This window comes from Mycotypha africana (genome assembly GCF_025528875.1).
Source record: "Mycotypha africana strain NRRL 2978 chromosome Unknown BDF20scaffold_17, whole genome shotgun sequence".
Classification (NCBI taxonomy): domain Eukaryota; kingdom Fungi; phylum Mucoromycota; class Mucoromycetes; order Mucorales; family Mycotyphaceae; genus Mycotypha; species Mycotypha africana.
In genome coordinates, this window is record NW_026515741.1 from 167986 (window position 1) to 190150 (window position 22165).

At 41.7% G+C, this 22165-nt stretch overlaps 5 protein-coding genes across 5 annotated transcripts; 2 read left to right on the plus strand and 3 right to left on the minus strand.

Annotated features, from left to right (window-relative positions):
* Positions 1 to 227: 227 nt before the first annotated feature.
* Positions 228 to 7027, minus strand: BDF20DRAFT_992089 (1,3-beta-glucan synthase component-domain-containing protein). Its single transcript, XM_053085368.1, has 6 exons — positions 6537 to 7027; positions 6325 to 6452; positions 4036 to 6263; positions 993 to 3971; positions 861 to 873; positions 228 to 777 (listed from the first exon to the last, which is right to left on the minus strand). The coding sequence occupies exons 1-6, from the start codon at positions 6836 to 6838 to the stop codon at positions 425 to 427; spliced, it is 6003 nt and encodes a 2000-aa protein (XP_052930891.1). The 5' UTR covers positions 6839 to 7027; the 3' UTR covers positions 228 to 424.
* A 777-nt stretch (positions 7028 to 7804) lies between these two features.
* BDF20DRAFT_908487 (HAD-like domain-containing protein) lies at positions 7805 to 9723 on the plus strand (the record flags this gene model as incomplete). The annotated part of the gene is made up of 8 exons (XM_053083483.1): positions 7805 to 8072; positions 8178 to 8209; positions 8307 to 8375; positions 8451 to 8567; positions 8652 to 8756; positions 8832 to 9087; positions 9176 to 9558; positions 9634 to 9723. 8 exons carry the CDS (start codon positions 7805 to 7807, stop codon positions 9721 to 9723), a joined length of 1320 nt encoding a protein of 439 aa, XP_052930892.1.
* Positions 9724 to 11902: 2179 nt separating this feature from the next.
* On the plus strand, positions 11903 to 14451 carry BDF20DRAFT_840355 (fork head domain-containing protein; the record flags this gene model as incomplete). Its single annotated transcript, XM_053079379.1, has 3 exons — positions 11903 to 12400; positions 12515 to 14027; positions 14108 to 14451. The coding sequence occupies 3 exons, from the start codon at positions 11903 to 11905 to the stop codon at positions 14449 to 14451; spliced, it is 2355 nt and encodes a 784-aa protein (XP_052930893.1).
* A 98-nt stretch (positions 14452 to 14549) lies between these two features.
* BDF20DRAFT_901567 (uncharacterized protein) lies at positions 14550 to 19919 on the minus strand. The gene is made up of 8 exons (XM_053082813.1): positions 17435 to 19919; positions 17113 to 17358; positions 16826 to 16999; positions 16334 to 16756; positions 16153 to 16230; positions 15871 to 16071; positions 15198 to 15814; positions 14550 to 15086 (listed from the first exon to the last, which is right to left on the minus strand). The coding sequence occupies exons 1-8, from the start codon at positions 19637 to 19639 to the stop codon at positions 14918 to 14920; spliced, it is 4113 nt and encodes a 1370-aa protein (XP_052930894.1). The 5' UTR covers positions 19640 to 19919; the 3' UTR covers positions 14550 to 14917.
* A 210-nt stretch (positions 19920 to 20129) lies between these two features.
* On the minus strand, positions 20130 to 22057 carry BDF20DRAFT_917745 (uncharacterized protein; the record flags this gene model as incomplete). Its single annotated transcript, XM_053084605.1, has 2 exons — positions 20130 to 20174; positions 20246 to 22057. The coding sequence occupies 2 exons, from the start codon at positions 22055 to 22057 to the stop codon at positions 20130 to 20132; spliced, it is 1857 nt and encodes a 618-aa protein (XP_052930895.1).
* Between the last annotated feature and the right edge of the window lie 108 nt (positions 22058 to 22165).

Below are 22165 nucleotides of genomic sequence, written 5' to 3' on the forward strand. Positions count from 1 at the left end.
AAGAAAGAGCAAAAAAAAAAGCTCTCAAGGTACACCGGCCTTTTTTTACATTGGGTTTCATTCAGTTGCTATAGCGTCTTTATGTTTTTACCCTTTTTTAGGGCTAAAAAATATTTCATTTTTCTTGGGCGGCGGAAGGGACCCACGTAAACCTTAGCGTTCTCTCCCCCACCCCTTCATGACAAAACCCCTGCCCGCCCCCACCATCACTTTCTTGCTGATGTGATAAAAGTTTCAGTGGGAAAAAAAAATTGTTTTTTTCTTTTTTATTTGGCCCGCCAAGTTCTGTCACGTCGCCAAACGAGTAGGACCTAGAACCAGATCAAAAAATTTTATTTTTTTTTTTCGCGTGTAGAGGAATGCAATCCTATTGGATCCCCCCCCCTTTTTAATACATAATATATATATATATATCTCTCTCTGTTTATATTGCAGTTCTTAAACTTTTAGGTATCATTTTGGACAAGATGGGTTGCCCCACCATGAGCGGTCCTATCACGAGACACGCAAAAATGAGGAATAAACTATAAAATAAAATGCCGTAACAAATCGCCACGCGCATCCGTTTTCTCTTTTGTGAGGCCGTCCAAATAGGAGCATGAAATTGTTTCGAAGGTCGCAGCCAGAACAGCATCAGTGAATGTAAAGTATCTATGTAAGGTACAAGGAGAAACACAGACAGGAAAAACAAGATAATATGTCCAAGAATAAAATCAGTGGAAAATTCAGACATTTCAATCATTTTACAGACAAATTCTCGACCCGGTTGTGTAATGACTATCCCATCAAAAGAAAAGAGGCATCATCAATATCACTTTCACATAGCGTCAATGAAAAAAAAAAAAAAAGGACTACTTTACCGTGCCATCCAAGCTATAAAGACCCCACCCCACCCCATCCCATCATCCAAAAGAAAAAAAAAAAAAAAAAAAAGGTGAGATCATCGTAGGAAATAAAAAAAGCCAATATCCAACATAGAAAGTGATCTTTACCCCACGTCCATACCACTTGCCAGTCCACCAGGCTCGGTTGGCTTCGTCTTGCTTTAATTCTCTTGTCAAGCAAAGAATGGTCAAAACTCTCAATACAAAACGTTGAATGGACACCATCGCTACCATCGCCAACACGACATGCGTCAACTTCCAGTTTTCCAAAACGAACAGCACTTCAAAAATGACCATCAGACCCATGACGGACCACGCATGCGTCGTCGCCGCAATGACACTGCCAAACTTGCTGGACCAGAGACTCACAATGGAACCCACCCCGATCGACACACCAAAAAACATCAATAAACCCAGCGCATTCAGCAAAAGAGGAGCAAAAGAGAGAACGCCAATGCGAATCAGAGGGCTAGGTTGTGCGCCCGTTGTTGCTGTCCTACCCTGCTGCTGCTGCTGCGTCGTCGCGCCCTCTTCTGTATCAAAACTCTTGACAAAAATATAAGGAATCGTACATAGCATCGCATAAAAAAGGGGAAATAGAATTTCAGACACAAAAATAGCGGCGTGGCTGGCACGAGGCGTGTCTCCACGCACTGTCGTAGCGGCAGCACCTGTACCTGCCTTGGCATAGCGTTTGTAACCCGTGATACGCGCTCGTCCTGCTCGCGTATGGCTGATCCACGAATGAGCATGGGGTTTCGAATTGCCCCGGGACAGCCAGCGAATAAACTCTTTGTAATCAATCAAAAAGTCGAGACGACTAAACTGGTTGGGATTAAACACAAAAGGGGAGACAATGAGAGCCACGACCGTCAACCAGAAATAGATCAAATGAGGCAACCAGTAGGCCAGAGAAGCAAACAGCATAATAATCAGGTTTCTTGCCCCTACATAGATACTAGGCCCTGTAAAGCGTGAATACAAAAGGGCAAAAGACAGCCGCGACGTCGCAAAACCACGGCCCGTACCAATGTATTGCGCTCCACCATAGATCAAGTTTTCCAGCACCGAATGCGTGTAGATTTGAGTCACGAAAATTTCAAACAAGGGAGACAGTGACATGAAATGCCGTGCCATACGTGTCAGACTGCGCCAAAACCCACGTTCCGTCAGCTCCTGCAAGAACAACGGTAAAAACGCCGCAAAGAACACGACAAAAATAGACATGATGCACCGCTTGACCCATTCGATGATGGGAATCAGATTATAACACCCCTCGGGTGTCAGAGGCGCATCCGGGGCGTCCTGGTTGTACTCACAGATCGTCAACGACGTCGCCATGGCAGTGACAAACAAAATCACCAGCATAAAGAGTTGCACGGACTTCATGATGAAAATGTTGTTGATGTGGAAACCAGGATGAGCATAATAAAACGTCAAGAAACGGTCCAGAGGCAATTGCGTACCGATGTAGTAGTATTCTCGTGACAGCATTTGCTCGCCCATGCCTGTCCCTATCTTGGTGGTAAAGTTAAGAATGGACCCAAACCCGAGATCACGTCCTTTACCGCATTGGAAATACTCGGTATGCTTGATACGTCCACCACGCGTAAAAGCGTTCATGCCAGCGTAAATGTCTTCGTTCAGATGAAGCCCCTTTTGCGCTTTCGATACACCGCCGCGTGTCGTCATAAAGATCGCATTTAAAAAGTCTGGATGGCCATAGTGCAGTTTACCGCCAATCTTGGCCATGATACGTTGCGTCAACGTACCAAACGTCTGCTCCTTACCCGCTGCTACATCGCCCAACACACCGATGTTCTCGGAAAAGATATACTCACGCGCTCCCACAATCGCTACCGGCGCCTTGTTGGATTTTTCATAGTGCGTCGAGTACGGTGAGGTAGACGTCGGTTCGAGATTTTCAAATTCGCTCAGCACATTTCGTATTTTCAAGCATTCTTCCAGGTAATTGTCTTGGTTTGCATCCACCAACTGCAAAAATTCACCGCGATAGAAAACAATGGCATGGTTCTGGTTGTCAGATTTACCGTCGCCCAAAATAGGATTGCCCGCGAGACGGATACGGAAACGAGGCTGACGTTTGAGCCCATGGCTGCCCTCGACATAATCACACAGCCCGTCAATCAGGCAAGAATAATAAATGGTCTCGCCTCCTTCTCCTTCTTCTTCGTCAATGTACGCTATTTGCAGTTGGGGAAACGCCTTGAGTAAAAGCTCGGCATCTTCTGCTTCCGCTGGGCTGAATTTAGCATAACGTTGCATCGCCACGAGGAACCGAAATTTGCGGTGCGCCAAGCGATTCAGATCACGGTTGAGTTTCTTTTTGTCGTCTTCATACAGCTTCACAATATCGGGTCGTTCGACGCGAAAGAGAATTTGAATGGCTCTTTTGTAGTTCATGAAACCAGACACCGTACGGTACAATGTCTGAGCTCGGAGCGAAGACCATATACGTGTACGCAGCGTAAATTCAGGTTTATCGTGTTTGAAACCTATACAATAAAAAGGGACATCATCATTTTTGGCCGTCTCTTCTTTTCGGCTGTACAGTGTGGCGGCTGTCAACACGGTCGAAGCAGCGGATACTTGAGAGTCTGTGCGTCGATGGCCTCCTATGTCGCCTATATGGACCGCGGCCTCGTTCTTTTCCCCTTCCTGTTCCCCGTCATTGTTGTCGATGATAGCGCCTAATCGAATGGCTTCTTCACTGCCATGCGCGAGCATCTTTGTATCCTGCACAAAATGATGCCATTCCACACCGTGGAGCTTTTTTAAATATTCAAGCAAAGTAATGCGCGTACTGTTGTCTTCTTCCTTGATAATCTCTCGGAGAGAGAGCAATATCTTTTCGCCGTAATGAGGCGTCAGCACGGTAAACGTAGGCATGCATTCCACAGGATGAGGCTGAGGCATCGGCGTCGTCAGACTTTGAGCAAAAAACCGAATACGTCGATCCGCCTCCCCATTTTGAGGAAAGCATTCTGTTTTAAAGGAAGTATCTTCCTGCGAAACAAAAAACGCGGGCGTTTTCAAAGTACGTTGACCATGAAGTGCATCTACTTCCTGTTGAACGGTTAAAAGAGGGAGGGTTTACTGAATGCAAAAAAGTCACTTTTTTTCATTTTACCTGTTGGTAAAGCATTCGCTGTAGATGATCGACACTGATTAAATGTTCTCTGTACATGGTCACCACAATCGCGTTCCAGATCTGAGAGCATAAAAGCTTGGGCTTGACCTTGAGAGGAATATCATTCGTCGCCAACAGCTTGACATGAATACGCTGAGGCAGTCTCGCAAAGATGTTTCTCCACGGCGACCAAATCGAAATGCCTAGGTAGAACGATCGAGCCACGGAAAAAATAGTGTTCCAAATGACGTACCAAAGATACGTATCCAAGAAATACAGCACCATATCCATGATCAACATGAGGACAATCGTGATACGTGGCATGTGCTCACAGATAAGAAGGCCCACAATCGCATCCTTATGGCAGTGGGTGATGGTCATCGAGCTGATCACTTTGAGGGGATCTTTGAAGGAAAGAGCTAAAAAGAAATAGGACTCGAGTAGTTTACATCCAAAGACACATACCCACAAACAAATCGACATGATACGGTCAATCCGTTTCAAAGACGGAAAGCTGGCGGTAAAGTGCTCATTGGCCAGTTCAGCCCGTGTCACCATGGATTTGCGCATGAACAATCGCGCCGAGGGAACCACAGCCAGATAAAGCGTGGTAGCCACGCTCACCAACAGTTGAGCAACCGAAGTAAGCAAAGACATCCGACTCGTCCTATTCATGTAGACACAATAGTAGGTAGGGCCTCCATTGATCACTGCAAGTAAAACAAGAAAGCCCATGCGCCGTAGCACACATTTTGCATTACGCCACGTGAATGGTATATAGGCCAGCTCAGCACAGGAGCCAATGATGAAAAGTAAACACGCTACGACACCGCCGAGAGCCACCATGGATATTTGTACAGGTTTTTCTTTCTCTGCCATCTCTGGGTCAGGATGAAGATACAGAGGATAGGCGTTGGCCATGATATAGTACCAAAAGGTCACAATGTGAATGACCCACACACGAGCAAAGTTGATCGAGGCATGCATCCAAGACCGTTTTTCCTTGTACGTTTTTTCAAATGTATTTTTCCAATCGACATCCTTCAAGGCCGCATAACGCTGGTGGGCTGGTAGTTGGCCGATGGAGGACTGCTGTTGACGCGCTGATTTTGTTTTGGTATCCTGCTGCTGAGCAGCGGGTAGCCGTATTCTATCGAGGCAGGTAAAGTGCCAAAAGAACTGATTGACGTCGTCATAGCCTATCACTTTGTCATGGTCCCGTTCTCGCTTTAAATACTTTCCATTGTGAACTTTGTACATCTGATCTCTGAAAAAATGGTAAAAGGGCGTGATGAGTGTATCCAAAAACGCACCTTCGGGCATGGCTGCGCTGGCGTTGGGGTCTTCTTCATCGGCAGGTGCCCTCTTTAAATAAAAGTAGTGATCAGAAGCCACTTTAAAGAGGAAGCAAAGCGCTTCCGGCGTATAACGGAGGGGGCCTGCTTCACCCCATATACACAGATAAAGCGCAAGATGCTGTAGCTTTTCCATATTGGTTAACTGGCGCATACATTCATCCCATTGCGCTTGAGCACGTTTTAATTGCATTTGCTCCGTCCATTTGAGCCCTTGCGTGGCATACGCTGTCCGTGCCTTTTCCTCTTCTGTGGCATCATACACATCCATTTCCGCTGCAAAATACCATTTGCGATAATTTGCATGCTCCCCACCGATATACTCGGCGTGTAAAGTATCCAGTGCGATTTGTGGTGCTAATCGTGACGCGCGTGAATCAAGCATGACCTTCAAATGCTCACTCATATTGCGAATATTATCTCTTTGGAACCCAAACGTGTGGGCCATGTCATTGAAAACGGCATCTATCTCTTCCAGTGTCACAGGTAAACAGTCGTGTGGACCCCATGCCGGATAATCCGCGGGTTCCGTTGTGGTGGACGTGTAGCCTTCCAGTGGATTGATCAATTCAGGTGCCAGGAAAGCAGCGGATGCTCTATTCTTTTTGTCCACTAGAATGCTACTGCGTACAGAGGATGCGCCTGAACTTTGTGCCATTGTGTTCTTCATCTGTATTTGGTTCGAGTATTTACGAGCCTCGAGTAAGGCAAGCATGTCTTCTGCAGAAGAAGCATACGTCATGTAACGGCTGTCGTCCGTTTCCAACACAGTGGCCGATACATCCACGTCAAGAACATCTGAAGTAGAAAAAGACTCTAAAGTGGCTCGGCTGCTTGGGCGTCGGGCTTTTTTCCCCTCCATCATTATTTGACCTAATCCCCATAGATAGTTAGATAAAAGAAAGTTTATAAGTGATGGATCAATCGAATATACCTTCTGAAGCGGTCAGTTGCGGTAGTATGGACCGTGTAGGCGCGTCCGCTGGTTCAGATGATGTTGACGGCTTTATTTCAATGGTATCGTTGACTACTGCTTCTACTGGACCGGCATCTGACTCTATACTAATAGGTTTAAATACAAAGAGAAACATCAGCTTATTAAGCCCAATGTTGAATAAAACAACTTTTTTTTTTTTTTATTTTTACTTTGCAAAATAGGCACGAATCTCAGCAAATTCTTCTTTTGGTAGTGTAACGGCAGAAGTAGATGGATTCGTTGGACGCGAAGATATTGGTTGTTGCTCATCGGCCACTCGGTTGTCCTCAAGAGGCGTTTGACTGATATCAGTAGGCATCATGGTTGGACTGGATGAGGGTGCATCATGAAAATCCGCTTCATCGACAACTGCTGCAGCTACTTTATTCGGATCTTCTACGAATGAGTTATTGGCCGTAGCCAACATTTCTGGCGAGCGGTTGGGGATATTCTCCTCTTCTTCTGTGGACATCCTTTACGCTCTATCTCTACTATCGTAGCACTCTGTTAATGGAGTCGAGAGAATAAAGTACTGGAAAAAGAAATACAACACCACAAAATAAATAGGTTATATGATGTTGAGTATTAAGTTAAAGGGAGAAGAGAGAATGATAAGGCAGAGTAATAGTCGAGACTTTAGTTATGCCAGAAGATTAGACGCTAGAACAAAACAGCTGCATGGTTGCTTTTTAAACGATTCTTCAAATATGTAACAAACATAACATCAAATTCATTGAACCTTATCGATCAAGCCCAGCTAAGGAGTGGCCGTTGACGCAATCTCCATCCATTTGATGAATGTACGGCTGAGTAAATTGGCATAAGAATTTTTATTGTATAGACAGCTATTGAAAGTACTCTTTTACTTGTTCTTGTTGAACACATTGCTCATTCTGCATCACTGATGAAGCAAATCAACGAAATCCTGAAAATAGTACTGATTGTTATTGAGCCGACAACTCAAAATCTGTTCATAGAGGGTTTATTTGCCTGACTTAAAAAAGATGAATAGCTTTTCTTTTTCTTTGCCTACCCTCCATTTCTTTTTAACATAAGGCTCCTTCCCTCTATGTACCTTTGCCTCCAGACGTTCGGAATTTGTGTTATTTTATAAACGTGGCACAGACGGTGCCTGGGTTTTTGATCTTCCGATTTTATGCAACAAAAATGATTCGCTTGTGTAGCATGAATTTCTTTTTCTGCAAAATTTCAGGCGGAGCAAAAGCAGATGCTTGACCACCCCCCGGTATCCCTAGCAGGGGCGAGCCAAGAGTTGGCTGGGCATTCAAAAACTGAGTGACTACAAGCCACTTTACTATTTTCATATTAAGGAAGGGGGGTTGTTGGAGAGAGGGATACCCAAAGCGTGAGGTGTGTGGGTTTTTGTACTTTTTGCTCTCAACTTTCGAAACAGTTTTCAACTGCACTATAGAATACCATGTTGCGTTCATCGCTCCAAAAGTTCAGCAGAAACACCTATTCAACATTAAGGCGACAACCAGAGAACTTGTCCAAAGCCGCTCATAATTTAGCTGAAGAAGCTTTAGCACAGAAAACCGCCGGTGCTTCTAGAAGTAAAGTTACGCTACCTAAAGGGAATAAAAAGCCTACCAAAGCCAAAGGAGAAAAGGACAACAATTATAAAGAAATGGCTCTGGCAGCCGGTGTTTTCACTGGTCTTGGTCTTGGTAGTTTACTATACTATGGTAGGTATAAATAGTCATTGTTAACAAACCTGGGCTTCCATCTGGATGATGAGTGGTTGATGGATGGGGCATGGTTGACAATGGACTCTCTTTTTCCACGGATAGGTCGTCCATTCAACGATGGAAGAGAAGATAAGGTTAGAACAAGAGCAAAAAAGTTAAAGGATGCAGTTATTGAAATCAATAGAGAAACGAAAGACAACTAAAAAAGCAACACACTATCCTTTTGAATAGTATGTCCAAGATAATACCTTTGCGGCAGCATACAAGCGTTGTAGGGATCGTTTCCACGACTTTCAACAGGTAATGGACAGAGAACTGATTCTGTGCTGTCGTAAAATTAATTGACATCGAGGACGGAATATACAACACATTTAGAGAATGAACGAACCCATGTGGGATAAACTTCTTCCTGAGCCTTTACCAGAACCCTATAGACGTCCTTACACTTTGGTGATCAATTTGGATGAAACATTAGTATACACAACTTGGGATGTAAGCTTCATGAACCAAAAACAATGGATGGATAAGCAGTCGCAATAGAAAAACTAAAACAAAACTTTCCACTACACCTTGTAGAAAGAGCATGGTTGGCGTCATGCCAAACGACCTGGTGTTGACTATTTCTTGGCCTACCTTTCCCAATTCTATGAAATTGTTATATTCACTTCTCAACCTTCTATGGTAAGCAAACACTTTTTTCCTTGCGACTAAAAGCAATTCATATTCATCCACTCTGCTTTCGATTCGTTTATTTAGAATGCTCAACCTTTGTTGGATAAACTTGATCCATATCAATACGCCATGTACAGACTTTACCGTGAAGGAACACGGTATAAGGATGGCAAATACATCAAAGACTTGTCTCACTTGAACCGTGATTTGAGTAAAGTCATCATCATGGACTCGAATCCTGAGTCATTCTGTTTACAACCTGAAAACGGTATTGCTTTGAAACCATGGAAGGGTGAAGCCAACGATAGTGGATTATTAGATTATATACCTTTCTTGGAAGGTAAGTTATTGATTTTTAAATCTGTATGTTTCTAGTTTTTTTTTTTTGCATTTTCTAACGTGAAATAACTTAACATTGTGCAAAATAGCTGTTGCCTTGACATCACCTGAGGATGTTCGACCTGTTTTAAAGAGTTTCGAAGGCAAGCACATTCCAATTGAATGGGCCAAGCGTGAGGAAGAAATTAAAAAGGCACATATCAAGCAATGGGAAGAAGAACAAGCTCAGAAGAAGGGATCACGTAATTTAGGTTCCCTATTGAGCGGAGGCGGTGCAGCAAAGCAAACAGAAGGTCCACCACCTCATTATCTAGACCAAATGAGAAAACAAGTACGTGAAGCATTTGCTTCTGAATTCGAACAACAAAAGAAGATGCAAGAAGAAGCCATGGCACAAGATATGGAACGACAAATGCAAATGATGAAAGACATGAAGATGTCTGTTTGGGACCTGATGACACAAGCTGTCTCTGTAAAGTATTTTTTTTTTTTTTTTTGGGTAATGTAAGAATCATCATTGGCTAATGTAGATGTATCCGTTTTATAGGGTCAACCTTTAATGCCTCCACCCGATATGCAACAACAACAACAAGGACAGCAGCCGCAACAACAACAGCCTTCCAACCAAAAGCCTTGATAACCATGATACTCAACTTGTATTTAGAAATGTACTTTTAGTTTAAATGAAGAATGGGTTCACATTCGTCTAATAAAAAACCATCCTCATGGATTTGGACGGAAAAATGGGAAATGTTCTCTTTTACTTTGACAAGACCATGTGATGCATTGCATAATTGACGTTGGATGAGCATCTTTATATCAGGTTTAATGGAAAAAAGAACGGGAGGCATTCCGTTTTGAAGTTACACTGTAGTAGGTTTAGGATTTTTGGCCCTTAATTTCGTCGGTCTATCCATAAACGTCATCTGCTTTTTTTTATTTCCGAGATAAAAAAGAAAGAGTAAGCGAAAGTGAAAGAGAAAGGCAGACAAAGAATCGTGAGAGACAGCGTATATAAAGCAAATAGAGCCTTCTGTATAACTATGAGCAAACATGAGTCTACAGCAAGCCAATCTAATATTTTGTTAGCGTGAAGCACCCAAGTTTACCCTGAAGATCAGCAAAAAGAAGAACAAATCTTCACGTTTTTGTTGTTAAGTAAAGAAACGATCAGAATGTTACGCACAACACTATTCTTATTGTGTGTGTCTGAGGCTCGGATCTTTGTAAAATATAGTTATATCAGATAGTCCAAGTCTGTCTGACTTTAGCCGTTGCTATTATTATCAAACACTTCAAGCCTTATCTTTTTGGAGAGTGACTGTAGCTATCCATGGTTCAAACATAGATGATGCATACTTCTACATATAGATGTATTGGATTGAATACCCAGAAAAAAAAGTAAAAAAATAAAGCTGTGGGAAATAAGCGTTTTATATGTATGGATATTATTCTTTCAATAGCTTACTTTGCTCAAGCACTGTGATTGAGTGCCCAATTTTTTGTTAGTGATGAAACACATTATAAAAGGATGATAAGCCTTTCAAAACTTGGTAAATAGCGCTTTTCTCTTTCTATCCCTTGCGAATCCTGAACAATGTCGCCACCTTGATGCATCATGAGTCTATAGCTCTTCAAATAGTCGGCAAGCTTACATCGATTTGACTCTTTCTACTAAGGATATGTATAGCCTTTCGTTTCTTGCTTCTCAATGATGACCTTAAGTGGTACGACTTGGAAGAAAAATGCCTTCTTAATAAGGATATATATGAAAAAACTTAAAAGTTAGACAAAGATGTGTGAACACTGCTGCAAAATATTCAACCTACATAAATAACTTTTTAGTTCCAAAGTAAATCTTTTTTCATTTTTTTTTTTTTTGGGTTTAAACCAGGCAAAAGAGGGCCAAGAGAAATGTGTGCTTGTTAAGCCATCCGAATTTTTACTAACTGAACCTATTGTTCTGATCAGCAGTCTTTCGGTTTTAGGTTCTGCAGACGTATAATGCATGATAGATGCACTGTACATGTATGGTATCCTCTTTTAAAAAAGCCTCACTTTGTTAAGCATCCGTCGTTGATAGAAAAATGAAAGAACTGCCATTGCCCGGTGAACCCTTTTCATAAATGTTCTTTTGCTCCAAAACGCTCTATTGCACCTATAGCAAGACATAATATAGGCATTAGAAAGAAATGATTTTCTTGCCACCATCATGTAAGAAACAGGCTGATTCTTTTCTTCTTTTTCTCTTTTGTGTGCAAAATGTGAGAGATGCGATGAAAGATGATTTTCGTACGCGCCAAAATAAAGTTCACTGCATAATTCATGGAATAAAATTTCGGATTGTTCTTCATAATCCTTTGAAAATACATAACGTACATTTTGTCGCCTTAAGAAGAGCAGCTTCTTTTCTACCACGTCATTATACTAACAGTACGGTTCAAACGTTAATGACTTTTCAGAGGTATTTGAACACCTGATTTGGTCCTTTTTTTTTTCCCTTTGCCACTGCATTTTTCTACTTGGATTCTTATAAGCAAAAAAACTATCTCTCCATACATTTCAGACCTTTTTCTTTCTTATCTTATACTATCACTCTGTCTCTTTATTTTTATTTTTTTCCTTTTTTTTTTTTTTTTTTTTTTTTCTCTTTCAACTGACTCGTCTTTCGTGTAGTCATCGTTTATAGCAATCCTGCTCCCTTTCTTCACCCAAACAAATAATAAGAAAAAGACTTACAGTTCCTTTTTCTTTGTTATTTTACCTTACGTCTACCGTTCTATTGAACAATGCAATATTTAGCATCCACAACAAACATGACTTCTATAGCAGCCCCAAAGATGCATAAAAATAGCTCCTCTATGACCACCACCACAAGCAACTCCTCTTCTCCTGATACAGCTGCTTGGATGCAGCCGCCACCACCTCCACACCTTACTTCAGCCACTGTAGACCCCTATTATAATCATGATGCCGCCAATCCGGTTATTAATGACAAAGATACTACAGATCCTATGATAAAAGAGGAGCAACCATTTATGAACTCGAGCAACAGCTCTAACAGTAACCATCCTGCCTCAGCTGTGGAAAGTGACCTGAGCACATCCGAAAGTTCGAAATCAGACAGAAGCCGTTCTTCTACTTCAGAGATAACCGTAGAGAAAAACACAGATGGAAAGCCACCCTATTCTTACGCGACTTTAATCAAATATGCTATTGAGCGTAGCCCTGATAACAAATTAACACTTAGTCAAATATACCAATGGGTCATCGATCATTACCCATACTATGCAACCGCAGGATCCGGTTGGAAGGTAGCAATTTTTTTTATTTTATTTTTTTCCAAGCTTATCCATGATGTGCTCTCTTCCCCTTTCTCAGTGTTAACTAAACAGTTTGTATCTATATCCATATCATTTTCCTTCTAGAATTCGATTCGTCATAATTTATCTTTAAACAAGAGTTTCGTTCGTGTATCGAGACCAGTGAATGAACCTGGCAAGGGCTCTTACTGGACAGTAGATCAGTATGCTGCAGAGAATGAACATCGAGCAAAATCATCTGTGCGAGGCTCGGGTCGTTCCTCCTCAAATAACCGTTCCAACAGTGGTGACTATGCAAATGCAACCTTTCACAGCCATAGAATGATGAATAACATAGCTGCCGATCCATGGTTATTTGCTCGCAGTTCTCGTGAAGCGAATGGAAGACCTATGTCTACGAAAGATGCTGTTGTAGCCGCAGCTGCAGTAGGCATGTCTCCCTATGGTGCAAGTGGTCCCATTCGCCGTGCATCTCAACATTATGGTTATTGTCCTACGAGCATGGTCAATTCAGCAACGGCGGCAGCAGCGGCTGCTGCTGCAGCTGCAGCTGCAGGCGGAGGCCATCATCATCCTCCTCCTTATGGTAGTTATGCGACCAATCCATATGTTTATTCACACTCATTTCCTTACCATCACCATCATCATCCGCATCAGCAACAACAACAACAACAGCATCCAAGGTTATCTTCTCAACATGAAGCTTTATTTCCTTCCGCTCGCCAACATTCTTCAGTAACTTACAGTCTGCCTAACCAACACACTCATCCTCATTCTTTCAGCACCAGCAGCATTTATACTGCCGTGCATCATCCACAGCCACATCAATCGCCATTCTACGCACATAGACAATCTTGCCCTGAATTAGCAAACATGCACTATCATCATTCTGACGCTCCCAGTATGATGCATACCGCTTCTAATACGACTACCTCGCATGTTACTTCACCGGGTACAAGTGGAAATGATAACAGCAACAGCCATGACGTTTGCCTCAGTACTTCAGGTTCACCTATTGTCGAAGTACCTGTAACAACAGGTGACACGAATACAAGAATGCTGTATGCCTCCTCTTCTCAGCCATTACACACTTATGGCAGTCTCACAACAACTACGAGCACCACCGCCAATGCAAAGAGCAACCCTTACATCGCCTCTTCAGCTTCATCTCCTATTGGCGGAGGCCCAGCGCTATCTACATCCATGGAAGCAACAACATCTGCAATAACCAATAACGTTGGTCAATTATCACAATCTTCTCCCATCTCGTCTAGTAGTACCTCTCCCTTATCGCCTTCACATACACAGCAGCAACACATGTCCGAGGCCGATCCATTATATACCATGGTGGTACAGCAAACTTCACCCGTGACAACAACAAAAACAACAACAACAACAACAACAACAACAATAGATGCTGCTGTAGCAGCAGCGGCAGCGGCAGCAGCAGCAGCAGCAGAACTGTCAGTGACAACTACTACCCCCGGAAATACGAGATTAACAACCCAATACTTTCATCCCTCTCCAAACTTGCTTGATGGCAGTGGCAATGAAAATAGACAGACCATCCATAAAAATGAATGCTTGACCTCTCCTTCATCACCTCTCGTCATCAACAGTATGTTTTCTCAAAACTTTTTGCCTGTCTGACGTGAAACATCGTAGATACTAACCCTTCACTCTTTCTACTAAAAAAAGACAACTCAAATACTATCCATTATATGGGTATGGTAGCTCATCATCACCATCAGCAACACTCTTCTAATAACAATGATAATGAAGAGAATCCTTCATCCTCTGCAGATGCTTGTTCGCCACAACCTACGACTACTAATTTTCATGCTCATCATCCACAGCGTCACCCACAGCAACATTTCCAATTAAAGTCAGACCCATCAAAGGAAGCTGTGAGCTTTAGATATGCACAACAGCCCATGATGTCTAATAGTGATACAACAACTGCATTCTTGCAGCAGCAGTCAAATGAAGGACAGCAGCAGGGCTTTATGAATGATACAAGATTCGACTATTCGAATCTTTAATTACAACGTCGTTTTAATTGACATGTTAACCAACACACTGGCATACTAAAACTTATACCAAAAAGAAGTTACTGCTTCTTTCTGAAAACTTTCATCATAAAACAAACAAACAAAAAAAAAAAAAAAGGATATTCCTTTCTCTTTGAAATCTAACGCTAGAAAACACGAAAACAAAATCCATAAAAAAAAAGCCCATTTCTTTTTTAAATTACTGCATTTCTTTATTTTCTGTCATCTATAAAATTTATATAATATATTCTTTATCATTTCATTCATTTTTATATCATTAAAGAAAAACATAAACCAAAAAAAGACATGACTCTATAAACATGAATATCTTATCTTTCATCTTAACCGGGCATAAATTGATTTTCGAAACAAATCATGATCATAGTACAAATCACACAACATTGGCTTCTAGACCTTGTTGACTGATTTCCCGGCGTTTCATTAGCCTTTTTTAAAGTTATGCCACCCATGTCCATAGAGAATTTTTACTTTGAGCCCAGTCTTGTAACAGACACAGTAAAGCCCATCCATCTGTAGGTTCCAACGTATGTGTAAACGAGTCCAATAAACCTTCCATAGGGTGAGGATTGAGTAATTCGTCCACTGTCAAGATAATGACCTTACATCTATCAAGAAAATGGAGGATTAACTTCTTATAACCCCTCTTATCCGCCCACCTCCACACCACCAGCCCCCCCTTCCCTCATCCCCCGCCCCCTGAACCTTTTTCGGGTTACCTGGCTCGTGATAAAGCTACATTCCATCTTCTGAAATCACGTAAAAATTCATTCGTCTTTTTGCCTCGGCCAGTATTATTCATACATGAAAAGCAGGCAATGACCAAATCACACTCTTGCCCTTGCATTTTCTCCACTGTATCTACCGGAATGAAATGAGGTATTCTTCTTTTGATAGCCACTCTTTGCTGATGGTGAGGTACCACTACCATCGCTAGGGGTTCCTGTTTAGCATGGTTAGCTGGAATTTGAGAAGCATCCACATTTTTGATTCGAGCACAGAGATAAGATTCAATCAATGTTTGAACAATTTCGGCTTCCTTCTCCACTGCTTCTTTGTCTTGATGAAAATCAGACATACTGCTGCTGCTGCTGCTATTACGAACAATCTTTACCAAGGAGATCGGCTTGGATGGGTCCAGAATCGACTTTATCAATTTAAAGTCTGTCTTCTTTTTGATGTTGTTGCTACTGCTGTCATGACTCATAAGATGAGGATCCTCCGTTTCTTCTTCTTTTTCTAATAATTCCAAATCAAGATGAAGCTTAATTTTTGGGAAACGGGAAGTATATTCAGGACCATAAACTTGTCTAAAAAACTCGTTTAATTCTTCATTCTAATAGAATAGTTAGTGAGCTTTGCATTCATAGTAAAAAGAATTCTTTCAATTACCATTCGCCAATTATCCTTCAACTGAAGCGTGTTGGGCCCAAAGTCATGCACTGCACCTTTCTGCAATAAAAATTTCCGCATTGGAATCGCGCGATTATCCTCAGTTCGCATCAAACATTGTTGAATAGATCCAAATAGCATAGGATCGTCCAGTCGTAAGGTTATATCTGAATAATCATGTTTGATAATTGGGCCTAGTTGCTATTTTTTGTCATCATATCGAGTAAAGATGGATGTGAACAACGACTTTTCTATACAGGCTTTTTAATTCATCTTCCTTACCATATGATCACCAGCTATGATCAGTTTTCCACGTTTTGATAGACAGGCAATGGCTAGCAATGCATCTGGTACAAGTAACTGTTATAGATAACAAAAAAATCAGAAAAAATCAATCCGTCTCTATCCGCCTCATCCTCCTCACATGTAAATTAACACAAAATGCCAAGCCAGCGCTGTCTACCTGTGTACTTTCATCCAAAATCATCATTTTACATCCAGTTTTATCAAATGTCTTCCATTTACACCTCATTTTGTTCCAACTCCATACCGTTGCGCCAATAACAAAAATCTTGATTGGTGTGTTTCTTCTTATGCGATTCACTACGGTGAGCGACGTGTTCCATTCCGAGTCTATGATGTTGGAAGCCTCACCGAATTGAGTGTCATCCCATTCAGGTTCCGTCACATACATGATAGAGAACTCGTCATCAAAACCATGGTGATGTTGAACTTTTTCTATGCGCTTCAAAAGATTGATAATAGCATTGCGTGTAAAAGCAGTGACGCCGATCGTTAAATTCTTGTCTGTATTACCCACTTGATTCTTCCAGCACTTGATGTACCAATTGATAAAAAGTGCCAAGAATTCAGTCTTTCCAGACCCCTTCAGTCAGGTGAAGTTCTGTCAGAGGCACAGTCCAATGATAAAACAATGTCACTCCATCCCACTTACCGGTGGTCCCCAAATAATCTGCAGTCTTTTCTTAGATAGGTTGGCCGATATAGTTTTCTGTGAAGGCGACATGGAAAACGCTTCCCTCATTTGGATAGCTGTGTCATTGCTGTTGAAATGGATATCGTCTGTCACATTTTTGTTTGCCCATTCATTAGGGTTCTCTATTAAGGACTATAGGCCATGCCCAATGTGATAGAAAGAAAAAAAAAAGGCAAAAAACAATTACATTGTGAAACATTTGTTTACTGTAGTGTAGCCCTTCTTTTTGTTATCTTTTCAGTTACAATAATATCGTTGTTTCTCGGATCTTGATCCAAATTTTTTAAAGCATTAATGGTCAAAATAGTCGTAAAGTTCGTAAATCGTCTATACAATCGCCATCTTCTTATACGAGTACTAATTCGATATCCACACAAGACAAGTTCATTATGGTGAATTTCCTCTACATCCACACAGCGAATACCAATTTTTTTAAACTTTCCAAGGTTCATATACATCAAATCCGAGAACTGAATTGTCTCCAAAATGCCCTTTTGGAAAAGACGGATCAGCAAAAATGAAATAGAACTCTGAGCTAATTCGGTACATGAGTAATCAGAGCCTTACTTCTCGCGTGTCAGGCACCAAAATATATTGTCGAAAGTTATCCATAGTTAATCGATCCAATTTATGCTGAACTTCAGGACCATTCAAAAATGGGCTGACTGAAAATGTCAGCCGATGGTCGTATTGGTTCAACTGCTCCATCCTTACCAATTCCAAAACCAACCCGCCCGAACGATGCCCTTCTTCAGCAAGAGCATCCAATAGCGGCTGCTGTCGTTGTCTTTCCCAATGTGACAAGTCTTTGATGCGATCCATACGAACTTCATCACAGGCCTTAATACATTCCATTTGTTTGAAGAACATCAATTTGGCAAACAAGAGATGATTGAAATTCTGCACAGAGGGCCATTGGAACGGCTTACAAACCAACGGGAAAAGCTCCATCCCTGTTTCTGCGCTGTACTGTTGCGTCAATGTTCGATATGTTGACAGGATGGCTTGTAGCCATATGAAACGATGCAGAATCAAAGTTTCTGTAGTGCAAGATGTCAAATTGGCATTGTGGTTGGACAGCGACACGCCCTCTTTGTCCCCTTTCCAGAACGAGTAAACGTGATTCAAATCAAGGCCTGCTCGTTCCACTTCGGTATCGAGTTTTACGGTGTCTGTCATCCATTCGACAACGTCTGACAGCTTATAGTGTTGATATCTCGCAACACCCAGCACGACATTTTGTTCGAGTAGCTGTTGAATGCTCACAGATCGACCCACAGAGGATGTATTGCAAACATCCTGCATATCAGGAAAATGAACAATGCCTGGTAATCCAAGTAACTGCGTATCTTGGAACAAAACAACCAAACAGCGCATGGCATCCGTGATGATTTCATTTCTACGTTCCGCATTGACTGTCACCAGTTCATCCCCATCCGATCGAACAATTTCGTACAGAAGTTGTTGGATGGCCTTTTTTTCCTGTGAGTTATACACGTAAAACAAACAGCGCGATTGAAGCTGGTCCATTTGATAGAGCGTTTCTGTTAAATCTTGGATAAAGTTGTCGACAAAATCGCTATAGGCCTTTTTGCGCTCTTCTGTGTCTCCTTCTTTGCTGGCATACTTTTCATAATCTATAGAGTAAAACGCTTCGAAAACCTCGTTGTCTGGGTTTCTCGTATCTACCACTTGAATACCATAAAGAAACGGTTTCTGTAAAAAGGGATCTATTTGCAAGTATATATAGATGTCATGATCGACGTCTTTTGCTGTCAATACGGTAGCATATCCCATAAATTTAGGTTGCTTTCGTCGGTACGTCTCAATGCAGTCATTATAGTATTCGGCCCAATGGACTACGTTTTCTTGTTGTCCGTTAGTAATGCCCAAATTCTGCAAAATTTCAGCCAGCTTATCCATGTCTAACTTTTCGTCCTTCGTATTCATTGACAATGGATAGGTTGGGTCTTTATCCAGAAGGGCCAGGGTTTTGAGTGTGTTTGAAGCATCCTCTTTACATTGTGGGCATTGAATGTCGCGGCCCTTTCTAGATAGCTTAGTCCAATCTGCTTCTGCTTCTTGCTCCTCTTGCGAATGTGTCGTGGATACCTTCACAAGCACGTCAAGGTAGACATATCGAATCTTGTGTAAGACGAAATCAATCCGAAACGTCACTGGCTCGTCCATGTTGGACGGTAACCAAACACCTCCTATCTCATCGATCTCCACATGGCGGATGTCTTTTATCAAATAGGACAGGAAAAAAGCATAGGAAGTAACTTGAAATTGATGGGTCTTGGATAACTCCTTTGATGACTTGGCATCAATAATACGGATCTTTTTTATTTTACTGGCAGGATCTTCATAAATGTACAAGAAGTCGGGTATAAAGTTATTCATGCGGTAAGCGGTGGTGTTATGAATGATATCCGCATAGAAGGATTCTGGTAAGCTGCATTTGAGCTGGTATAAATAAGTACCGGCTTGAGCTTCTGCAAAAACCTTTTTTATGTCTTCCTTGGGGGTATTGGTGTGGTCGACCATGACAGCGCGATGTCTTTGGAAAAGGCGTTCCTCGAATGCCATGCCACGATCGCAATGCGCATATTTGATCGATTCGTCCGCCTTTTTCGATGAACTCATCCCACCGTTGGTGTCGTTAAAATGTTGTTGTTTTCCACTAGCAAGTTGATGAAAATGTTTCTTACAATTGGTATATTTGATAGCACTTGCTAGCGCTGACACTGAATACCGCGGCAATGAATCCATTGCTTTCTAATACAGGTTGCCTATTTGTTAGGTTGGATCACTACAAAGGGTCCTTGAAAACGGAGCGCTCTTACCTGCATGTCGACGGGTGCGAAAACTGTTGACGTTGTCAACATAACTTTTGGCTGTTAAAGTTATGCCAAATTAGAAAGAAAGAGTAGCAATAAAACTTTGTCGTGCTTTGGAAAAGATAAAATAACGGGCATGATAAAACTTCATTTGGCAAGTCGTACACCTTTTCTGTGCCTTATTTGGATCTTTCGTATAATAAAAGTTGTTGAAAGCCTACATAGCATAAATTTAACAATTCCAACTTTGGTTTATTCAAGCGGAGGCCTAAACGAACCAACTTACAATTATGGACAAACACATGATTGACTACAGTTTTTGCTTCTATTTTAGAAGGCTCGGCAATTTTATTCAACAAATACATGTACTGTACATTTGTTATATACATATCATAAAGTTCTTTTCAATATGAATAAAACATTTACAAGACATCGATGGATTGAAGTATTTTCACGGCAATTTCAAACTATTGTTGTCGACAAGAAACGTGAGTCATCTAAATCCATATTTCTATTAATAGCAGCTAAATATACTTACACATGCAACAACGACCGCGACAATAATCAAGTAAATGATAATCAATGTCTGATATTCCACGCCAAAGTTTGTTAAATGCTCTCTTAGCATCGACAGCAAGTCTGAAATGACCTTCAATCGATCATTCAGAATCTTGGCTCGCTGCGGTATTTCCAGGTAGTCTCGTATTGCTGAATACATTGGCTGTAACGCTGGTTCCGACCAGAATATTTCCGGTGTGTCCAAAACATTACTGACCAAATTGACGTTCATACGCAGGTTGAATAATTGTCCATTGATCTTTGTGATTTCTGTACGTGTTTTACCTAGTCGTCCGGTTTCTGCCATTTCTTTCGGTAGATGTTTGGTATCTTCAATGGTTTTATCCATTATATCTTCGTAACGGGCTACCACAGCACTCTGAGCTAATCCATGAGAAAGGGTGAGTTTAATCATATGATTGCGGCTCTTCAGCGTAATCATGTCATTAAAGATGCGAGGTTTGAGTATATCCGAGGTGTCATACTGAAAGTGAAGTTCTTCGATTTGCATATCCTCATCTGGGTTATCACGGAAAGGCTCTATAGAAAATGGCATAAAATCTTCAAGCATAAGCAGCTCTTCAGCACGGCGAAAGTTCCAAAAGACCACCACACCGTAGTCAAATATAAAAACTTCACCGCCTTTGAAGGGCTCTCTTTGAGGTTTGCTGGTGGTGGTCTTATTTTCTGTGGTATGAGTGTCCGCAGTAGTAGCAGGTATATTCGTCGTCTGTGCGGGTCTATTGTCATCATTGTAATTTGGATAATCCTCCTGTTCCACGTCTAGTCTACTATTTCTTCGGATAGTTGACGTTGTAGCCTCTTCTTGTTGTTGAGTATGCTGCTCCCCCTCTTGTTGAGCCTCTTCTTGTTGCCGTTGTTGTTGTCGTTCATGCAACTGCTGATCATTACAATTCAGAATATGAGGATCTCCTGCTTGTTCTTCTTCTTCTTCAATCATCTGCGCTTGGCCCTCATATTCTTCTCTTGCTGTTGTGTTTTTCTTATTGCTGTAAGAAGGTGGTGGTGGGTTTGAACTTCGAACGCGGATATTGAATGCATTGGATTTGTCGGGTCTCAATGTCCTTAAGGGAAAATGATAAGGCCCATACAAGCATTCATCATAAAGTCTGGGCGCTACACGATGATGTTGTCGTAAAAATGTACGTAAACGATTCAAGTCATACCCCTCACCTGTACAATAAGCAGCTGCACGAGGCAAAAGCGCTAGTTCTCTCTCTTCTTTGGTCATGCGTTCAGCTTGGGTACGCGAGCCAGAGAGTGTCCATTCGAGGGGAAGCGGAACACCCGCTGTACGAGGCTGACTTTGTTCGTCTTGCCAGTGTTGCTCATCGACGGAATGAGCAGATGGACGTCGTTCGTTTATCAATTGTTGCTGCTGTTGTGAAGGATATTCTTCTTGTTTTGGTGTGGTCGGGATGGACGGTAATAATGCGTCTTGCGCTTCATTGTCATCACCTCCATCAGTGGGTAAAGTGGATTGTGTTTCAACATGTTCAGCAGAAGCTTGAGGGAATAACACAAGCTTTTGAGAAACTTTAGTGCTTCTGAGTGGCTGGCCTTTCCCTTTGTTATCGGTGGATAGTGCGTGAAGCTTCTTTGTAAGGTTGGAAGATGCAGGATTGCCCAAAGCTGAGAAGCCGGAAGATGTCGATTGCGGAATAGGGTTGGTTTTCAATACTTGTTTTGAAATGGCGGAGGGTTTATTGCTGCTTGCCGCTTTCTGTAAAGCTTTTTTCGAAGCACTATTATCTGAAGTTCTGTTCGACATTCTAGTTTGGCTTATAGTTCAATTAAATGGTGAAGTGCCGTGCCAAAAATAAAAATATGGAGAAAAGCAGAATCAACACTTGGGAAGTAGGAGTTTTTCGCTTTTTTT